Source organism: Aegilops tauschii, chromosome 7, assembly GCF_002575655.3.
Source record: "Aegilops tauschii subsp. strangulata cultivar AL8/78 chromosome 7, Aet v6.0, whole genome shotgun sequence".
Lineage (NCBI taxonomy): Eukaryota > Viridiplantae > Streptophyta > Magnoliopsida > Poales > Poaceae > Aegilops > Aegilops tauschii.
In genome coordinates this window covers 457,289,310-457,298,955 of record NC_053041.3, presented here as the reverse complement: position 1 = coordinate 457,298,955, position 9,646 = coordinate 457,289,310, and the positions used below count along the sequence as shown (strand labels likewise).

The following is a 9,646-nucleotide window of genomic DNA, read 5'->3' as shown; positions in this document are numbered from 1 at the left end:
CATTTGGGCATGGCCGCATGTGTGCTCATGCTGCCGGTGCGCGTTCTGTTCTGGCTCGTGAGGCGGTGCCGACGCTATGGTGCGAAGTTTTTTTACTTTGCTAGGCAGAAAAGAGTTATAAATTTCTCTGCCTCGCACACAGCCCGTTCTTATGAAATTCATGTGCTCCAAACTCTGTTAGCCGAGCGTAGTTCTATTGGGTCGGTCCGGTGACCGGAACATGCACCGGTCGGCTCAAGAAACTGATCCCGGGGTGGCAACTCTGTTAGCTGGACCTCCTCCTTTTTCGTAGCCCAAACAGGTGAAACATGACTCATCATGGAGGTTCTCAAAAAAACAAAAAAATCATCATGGAGAGAGAAAAAAGTTGCAAGGGCGTGCTTCCTAGCACACAAAGTAGAATCAAGAAGGATCGATCCCGTTCATAATTGCGCGTGACGCGGGCAAGACAGGCACATGAAGGTCCGAGTAACAGCCAGCAGACAATAGAAACACCACATGGGCCGGCCACATGATGATCTCCTCCGTTTCATGACTCTGTCGCCGGGTCCCGTCTGCTCGCCGAGTTGGACGTGGACCATCGTCCGTTCCTGCCACCGGTGCCGACATTGACATGCGGGGTTTCTCTTCTCAGGCCTTGGATTCATGCAGCCGACACTGCCGTCGGTATGCGTAGCATGGCGACCGGCGACGTTTTTTCCGCCTGTGTGCACGCGAGTTTCTACCGTGCTCTGTATATACTTCCTCCGTCCTAAATTACTTGTCGCAGAAATGGATGTATCTAGACGCATTTTTAGTTCTAGATACATTCATTTCTATCCATTTTTGTGACAAGTAATTCAGGACGGAGGGAGTATCTTTGTCGTACCTAGGAATTTTAAAATGAAAAAAATAGCAAGCTTATGCTAAGGTCCATAACATAATTTTGACCTTGCTAAGAGCAAAAGTCTTTGTTGGGTTGGTGAACATTTGGTGAGTGTTCGATCTCGAGCTTTTTTCATTTGCTGGTCATACAACCGATGCTGGTCCTTGATGGTTTGGTCGTTCATCTGTGACGACCTTTGTGGTCAATGCGTGCATACGATTCGTTAGTGATCAAAATTATCTGTTTGACCACCAATTGTTCTCAACCGTTGTCCACACTTTTCCCGTTGAACACATGTTTTGACGACCGTGATGTAAAGATCGATTATGGTATGAACCGGTCACCTAATTTGGTTCAAATCTACCAACTAGATTGATTGTGGACTAGTACTACTTTTGTGTTTATATATAGGGCACTTTCGAGCTGTACGGAGTACTTTCTGGTCCGGCATGATAGCACAAGTTTTTGTTAGCATTATTACACCAGAGCCGTATTTGATGCTTATTGCGTGCTGAATGATGATATATACGATGCTACACCTACAATAAAAATTGGGACAGATGGTATGAGCTGTTGATTTCCTTCTTGTTCTGAATCTGAATGGTTGTTGGTCTCGTACAAGGATCGTGTAGGAAAGTATCAAATGCACATCAGTTCGTCCGTGCATACCAGCGATTAGACGGCTGGATTGCCCATCAGGCCGTTGTCGTGCAGGCATGCATCGTCCGCGCAACAGTTTCATTTTTATTGTGTGCGTGAGCAGGAGACCTCCTATATGCCGCTTTCTGCGGCGAATGCATAATGTAGCTCCAGAAAAAACTTGCCCTCCCGGAGGCCCGTGCTAAAGATCACGCGCTACTAGCGTTGAACTAGCGAGCGTTACTGATCATATAGCAGCGTAAAACCTTAAGAACCAACCACCAGCGCAAATCCAAATTACTTTTGGAATTTTGAATGCATTTTTTTAAATAACCTAAGTGTTGTGGGAAACACAGAAACTTTTCAAATTTGTGAACAAGTTTTAAAAAAACTGAACATTTGCGGGAAACAGGAAGATTTTTTGATATCACAAACATAATTTTGAAATGGGATCATTTTTTAAATTTGAAAACGTGATTTTTTTTAAATTAACTCCAAAAAATCGGAAACCTGAAATTTTTTAAACCCCCAAACAAAATTCGAAAATATGATTTTTTTTAAATTTGTGAATTTTTCTTGAAATGGATGAAAAATGTAAACATGAATATTCTATAAAATTCATGAACATTTTTTTAAATCAGAAACATTTTTTGAAAAGTTTTGAAAATTTTGAAGAAAAACATGCTGATTTTTTTTTAAATACGAACATTTTTAAATTCCAGAGCAATTTTGAAATCCTGAACATTTTTTGAAAAGTTGTGTACATTTTGAACAAAAACATTTCGAACAAATTTTGAAGAAACATGAATAGTTGTTAATTCCCGATTTTGGATTCTCTATTTCAAAACAAATTTATGAACACTTTTGGAAACACAACCTTTTTTTTGAAATTTTGATCTTTTTTCAAAAGCACGAACACTTTTTGGATTCTCTATTCTTTTCCAAAAATACGATCATTTTCTGGAAAAAATAAAAAAACTTGAAAATTAGAAAAAGGAATGAGAAAAAGAAGAAACGGAAAACAGAAAAATAAAATTAAAAAGAATGAATGAAAATGGAAAATAAAAAAAACACAATAAAGGAATGCCGGTGAAAGAAACTGGATGCAGTTGTATGAACGCTATCTACGCAAAATGGGCTGGCCCATTCGCGTCGCTCGGTCACTCGCGTGTGCATAATGCTGGTAGTTGGCTCAACGCGTGTCAAATAGGATTTCGCCATAAGCGGGGCCAGAAGTTTCTCTAGCTCAAACATTTACTTTTCTAGGTAAGAGACCAACGCCATGGAGCTAATGTGAGATCCGCTTATTCCTCACTGTAAGCCCAATAAGAAAGCAAACTACGGTGTGGCAAGCAGCTCATCAATGGAAACAAGGATGCGGACCTGAAAATGAGAAGGGAAATCATGAGCGCTTTTTCCTAGCATGTTTTTCGTTTTCTTTAAGGAACTTACAATAATTTTTTTAGTTGAACTTACAACAAGCTGAAAAGTTTTATTTTGAGCACGTGCACAGATGTGCTCTTTATCTCCATCGCCCACTCGCCGCTAGATTCGCACCTGACAACGTATATGACCCAATATACTTGTTGCTATTGCATCTTTTTCCATAACACCAAGAGCAAAGCATATCACCTAAACAACATTAACCCATCGACTTCGACTTACGTCGAGACACTCCACCAACTATCTATCACCACCACCGACACCAGACTAAATCTACTATGGGAGGAGTAGACCAAGTCGCTCCTGCAGCAACAGGCAGGAAACCACAAAGAAGCTCGAGGCTTCAAACACCAATACGACCAAGAGCGAGCACCACAATCAAACATACATTTCCGAGGCAACCATTCCGACGTCTAGCCACTCCTAAGTGCATGGGCAGACTACCATAACCACCCTCCAAAGTTGTGACCCCAACATCCACGACTTGTGGCAAGCTACATCCCCGCACGGCATAAGCGCTGGCGGGTCCCATGGCACAAAATAACTATTTCATAGTCCATGGCCACCGCACTAGAATACAGAGTCCTCGCCCCGATATAGAATCCAAACCGACCATGAAAGGTCGTGTGGTCTAGACCCACAACCTCACTACACATGTGGCACAAAATCATCACCCAAGCCATGGAAACTATGGCCCCTTTCTCATAGAGCCATCGTTGTACTGCCTTCCATGATCGCCACCTTAGCTTTCATCACCACATTGACTCTTCATCCTGACTTTCCTTGACACCCTAGAAAAGGCCAGCTTTGTTTGGCAACCACGATGATTAAAATGTGTCTAGGCCATTTGAACACGCAAGGGGTGGGTGAGGGGGCTCCTATTCTTCGCTTATTAATCCTCTCGTGTCCCAAGTAGTCCTGGGTTGATCCTCCCGTGTTTTCACGCGCTCTATTTCAGTGTTGATTTTTATGCATAGTGCTCTAAGTAAAAATGGCAGCTCCTAGCTCTAAGAAAAACCGACTACCAATTTTTTTACACATTTGAAAAGTTTGTGAATAAAAATAATCTTCATGGGTTAAAAAATGTTAATGGATTTTTTAAATATTTTATAAATTAAAGAAAATATGAGTAAAAAGTAAAATATTAACATATTATAAAATATCCAAAAAATCAAAAGATCCTTTTGAATTTCATAAATTTTTCATAAACTTTGAAAAATATTCATTGCTTTTTAAAAAATGTGTTTGAATTTTTAAAGATGTTCATGCATTTAGAAAAAATGAAACCATGAAATGGAAGGAAAAGAAAACAAACAGAAGACCGACCAAAGCCAAACAAAAACATATAAACAGAGAACCAAATAGGAAAAGAAAAAAAGGTGGAAGAAAAACGAAAAACCATCAGATAAACAAACCAGAGAAAAAACAGAAGCTCAAACCCAGTTTTGTTTTATGAGGGGCAGCTCAAACCCAGTTTTAGCGAATGATTTAAAAAATAGATCGAACTGGGCCCGTCCAACAGGGACGGGGTGCACCATTTGTACGTGGGCAAAGAATAGGAAATTCCCGCGGGTGTCAGAAAAAAAAACAGCAAGCAGATAGTATAGTACTACTATATTGTTAAGGGAAAAAAAAGGTTTGAAACAAGACTCCGAGGAACAGAGGGGAATGGCGGCATGCGGTGCTTCGGAACGGAGAAGAAGCAATGCAGGCAAAGTTTGCACATGCGTTGTTGTGGACTTTCCGGGGAAGAAAAAATAACTGATTTTTCATTAGTTGCGACGCATACACAAGAAAGGCTAGACAGGTTTGACGTGCATGGGCATCAATTTATTGCAATGATGCAAATCTGGAGCACATATACGGAAGGCCAGATCTGCACGTTATCTTACGGCTATGCCGAGCAATCATGGAGCTGTCAAGGTGGCTAGGACAAGTTTTAAGGGTGCTGATGCGCGCATCATAAGAGCATCTCTGACAAATGACACTTCCTCTATTTCTGTATTTTTCATGTCAAATTTTGATTTATGATTTTGGTCAAGATAATATGAGTTATGTGTCAAAAATAATATCCTATTTGGAATTGAAAACTAGTGTGAACATAGAGATTAAACATGCCACAATTATATGGGATAAGATTTATACCCTATTTAGAATGCACTAATATAATATAATATAATGGCTGTATGCATCGCTTTGATGTAGAGACTGACGTATCCCTTCTTTTTGAAAAGAAAAAAAAAATTTGGAATGCACTAATGCGCAAAAAAGAGCACTAATGCATGCTACATGGTAGAGAGTATGTCATGTCTAAGATCGCACGGCTATTTGGTATTATCAAGACATCTTATGCAACAATTACACGATTTTGATTTTACATGGTAGAGAGCAATGCATCACTTGTTGGACATGCACCACTTGTTGATTTTACATGACTCATATACAGGAAAACTAGGTGGTTGGTTCTAACCATTTTTAAATATAAAAGACAAAACGATAATAAATGATGTAATAGATATAGACAAGATAAGGATCGGAGATCCGCGGATTCAAAGCGATCGTTCATCGCCCGGCTACATTAAGAACTCCAGACCGTCACCATGGCTGCTTCTTCTCCTCCCAACCCATCACCATGGTCCATGGGGCCTCTTCCGCCGCTCGTATTATCACTCTTTCTCCTACCTCTCCTCTACTTGTTCTTCAGGAGCGGCAGTAAGGGAAGGTCGACACAGGGAGCAAGAAACGCACCCGGGCCCCCGAAACAGCTTCCCGTGCTCGGCAACCTCCTGCAGCTCGGCGGCCGGCCACACCGGTACTTCCAGTCGCTCACCCAGAAGTACGGGCCGGTGGTGCAGGTGCAGCTCGGCCGCGTGCGGATGGTCGTCGTCGCGTCGCCTAAGGCGGCCAAGGAGGTTCTCCGGACGAACGACCTGCACTGCTGCAGCCGGCCAAATTCACCAGGCAAGTGCGTAGTTCGAATCTGTACTTTTCTAGCTCAAAAATTATCGGAATATGAACGTACTTGATGTTATCACCACGCAGGTGCAAGGATGCTGAGCTACAACTTCCTCGACGTGGCTTTCGGCCCCTACAGCGACTACTGGCGCGAGATGCGAAAGCTCCTCGTCCTGGAGCTGCTGAGCATGAGGCGCGTCCAGTCCTTCGCCTACGCCCGGGCCGCCGAGGTCGACCGCCTCGTCTCCTCCCTCGCCGGCACCCCTCCGGGCACCCCCGTCGACCTCAGCGAGAAGCTGTACGCGCTCTCGGACGGCATCATCGGCACGGTGGCCTTCGGGAAGATGTACGGGTCGGAGTCGTTCGAGAGGACCAGCTTCCAGCGGATGATGGACGAGACGCTGCGGGTGCTCGGCAGTTTCACGTTCGAGGACTTCTTCCCGTCGTGGGCGCTCGCACGGTTGGCGGACGCCCTGACCGGCGTGGCGTCGCGGCGGCGGAGGGTCTTCCTAAAGATCGACAGGTTCTTCGACGCGGTTATCGACAAGCACCTGGAGCCGGAGAGGCTGGCGGCCGGCGTGCAGGAGGACATGGTCGATGCGCTGGTGAAGATGTGGAGGGATCAAGATGGGCCTCTGGCGCTGACGCGTGATAACATCAAGGGAATCCTGATGGTATGCTTCGTTCGACTACAATCTACATTCAGTTTATCGGACAACTGATATCACAAAATTCATTATGTTAATTTTCATTTCAGGATACATTCGCCGGTGGAATCGACACTTGTGCTGTCACTACGATCTGGATCATGGCGGAGCTGATGAGGAACCCAAGGGTGCTGCGGAAGGCGCAGTCCGAGGTGCGCGCCGCGGTGCGGAACAAATGTAGAGTGGACGAAGAAGATGCCCAAGGCCTCAAGTACCTCAAGATGGTAGTGAAGGAGAACTTCAGGTTGCACCCACCGGGGACTCTGCTGATTCCAAGGGAAACCATGCAGAGCTGCGAGATCGCAGGCTACAGCGTGCCTGCGGGCACCAGGATACACGTGAACGTTTGGGCCATGGGGAGAGACCCGGACATATGGGACAGGCCGGAGGAGTTCTTCCCCGAGAGGTTTGAGGAGGCGCACGTTGATTTCAGGGGACTGCACTTCGAGCTCCTTCCGTTTGGGTCGGGGCGAAGGGCTTGCCCTGCCATCGCCATGGGCGTGGCCAATGTGGAGGTCGTGCTGGCCAATCTGTTGTACTGCTTCGACTGGGAGCTTCCCGAGGGGATGAAGGAGGACGACATCGATATGGAGGAAACAGGGCAGCTTGTTTTCCGCAAGAAGGTTGCCCTTGAGCTTGTCGCTGTTAAGCGGTAGTGATATATCTATTCATGTTCCAAATGCCACCGAGTGTTTTCCCGATGAATAAAAAAGTTTGTTTAAATGCTCAAATATAATAAAAGGGTGTGTCTAGGTCTCAGTCGACTGAGACTTAACCAAGTCTCACTCAAGTGATATAGTATATGAGAAGAAAAGAAAAACTGAAAAGAAATTTTTGTACGAATCTTAATGCAAGATCAATGGAATATAACATCGACTGAGACATAACGAAGTCTAGCTAAGTCGACTGAGACGTAGCAAAACTGATAATAAAAACCTCTCAATTGGTGATAAGGCACGGACAAGCAAGACACTTATTCGTGCGTGAAGACGGCCCGACCCTTCACGCGACCCTTCACGACGATGCAAGATCATCGGTTCTTTTCCGTTGTTCCTCCTTGCAACCTTCAATAACAATTTCTACCCATGCACGAACGGTGCCCGAACAAAGATAATGACCCCCCTCAGATCAGCACGTAGGCGTTGATGTGATGGTCAACCCTCCGTCGCTAGTAATTTCCTCGATAGGAAAATTACAAAAAATACTCAAGATTAGATCGTTCAAAAACTGGACGTTTTCTGAATCTTGTTCATAACTCACGAATAAAACTCAAATATTCCCTTTACACGGCCGAAGCCTTTGCCTTTTATATGGCACAAACACACGCCGGCCTGGTCTATATAGATAAGTAGAAAGGAAAACTAAATCTTACTGCCTACTAAAGCTAACGCACAAGATCTATGCTGTTTCTCTTTCCTATATGATGAAAAGACGTGCCCTCCTAGACTTCTTGTAACACACGTACCAACTAAGGCTAATAATCAAGTACCAATTACGATTGGAATTGAACCTACAAAAACTATACATGGAGGAGTACGAAAGTTGGGAATTATTTTAGCCGGTCGTGGCTCTTCCTGGCTAATCAACTGATTGTTGAACGCATGCATGTACAGACTATTTTTTTTTGCGAAAAAACTTCCAATCTATTCATCTTCAATCATGGCAGTACAACGAACATCAGAAATAAAAATTACATCCAGATCCGTAGACTACCTAGCGACGACTACAAGCACTGAAGCGAGCCGAAGGCGCGCCGCCATCATCACCCCTCCATCGCCGGTGTCGGACACAACTTGTTGTAGTAGACAGTCGGGAAGTCGTCGTGCTAAGGCCCCATAGAACCAGCGCACCAGAACAGCAACCGTCACCGATGAAGAATAACGTAGGTTGAAAGGATTCAACCCGGAGACACACGAACGTAGACGAACAACGACGAGATCCGAGCAAATCCACCAAAGATAGATCCGCCGGAGACACACCTCCACACGCCCACCAACGATGCTAGATGCACCGCCGGAACGGGGGCTAGACGGGGAGACCTTTATTCCATCTTCAGGGAGCCGCCGCCGTCTCGCCTTCCTGAACATGACACAAACCCTAACAAGACAGGAAAAAACGACTGAAAACGGAGGCCTCCTCCCCGGCCCTTGGCAGGATCCACCGCGCCCCCATGGCCCTAGGGCCACCGGAGACGAGGCGGACCTGCGGCAGCGCCGGCGAAAGGCCGAAACCCTAGCTTTCTTTCTTGGTGAAGGAGGAGCGACTTGGCAGCTGTGGGTCAGAAAAAGAATTAATTAACTGAAGCAATTGACGTGAATTGGTTTGGGACGTCCGATTGTTACAGACTCCTCTCTTTACACGTTAAACCAACTAGAACTCTTGATTTAACCTTGCATCACATTTTTCTCTCGACACATGCATTTTTCTTCTGATCTTGACGTCTAGCAGGCACAACACATTTGTTTCTATTTGACTCGATAATCTCAGGCCCACAAATCATGCGTACTCTTCCATCCTTCCCTCTATGTAATTTATACGAGTCCACAACCTGTTTTTGCTGTCGAGCCGAAACATAATTCCGAACATGACTAACCATGCCCGTAATTAAATTATCTCCCACCTTCTTAATTGATTCAGCCTGAATACGAAAGATGTTTGACGACACTCTGGATGTCACAGTGGTTGTGTCATTCTCCATCCCTTCAAGAGAAACCGTCCTCGGTTTCGAGTCAATATCCAACGGGACCTTCTTCGGAACTTGCTGCTCTCTAGTGATTGCACTGTCTACCATTGGCTTTAGCACATGCTTTCTCACATCATGCATGAACGTGTATGTGTTCGATCTTTCGGCATGCACTGCATCATGATCAAACTGCCACGGGCTTCCCAGTAGCAACTGAGAAGCATCCATCGATAAGACATCACAGTCCACCTTGTCAATGTAATCTCCAACAGCAAATGGCACACATACCTTATGTGTAATCTTTAATTTTCCAGAATTGTATAACCACTCCACGTGGTGCGGTTGCGGGTGCCT

General features: G+C 44.9%; 1 protein-coding gene across 2 annotated transcripts; it reads left to right on the top strand.

Annotated features, from left to right (window-relative positions):
* Nucleotides 1-5,495: 5,495 nt before the first annotated feature.
* Nucleotides 5,496-7,384, top strand: LOC109742306 (4-hydroxyphenylacetaldehyde oxime monooxygenase). 2 transcript variants are annotated; one of them, XM_020301396.4, is made up of 3 exons: nucleotides 5,496-5,908; nucleotides 5,990-6,576; nucleotides 6,660-7,384. In XM_020301396.4, exons 1-3 carry the CDS (start codon nucleotides 5,548-5,550, stop codon nucleotides 7,263-7,265), a joined length of 1,554 nt encoding a protein of 517 aa, XP_020156985.1. In that variant the 5' UTR covers nucleotides 5,496-5,547; the 3' UTR covers nucleotides 7,266-7,384. The 2 variants fall into 2 exon arrangements, with proteins under 2 accessions (XP_020156985.1, XP_020156986.1); XM_020301397.3 differs by having other exon boundaries at nucleotides 5,560-5,912.
* Nucleotides 7,385-9,646: the final 2,262 nt, after the last annotated feature.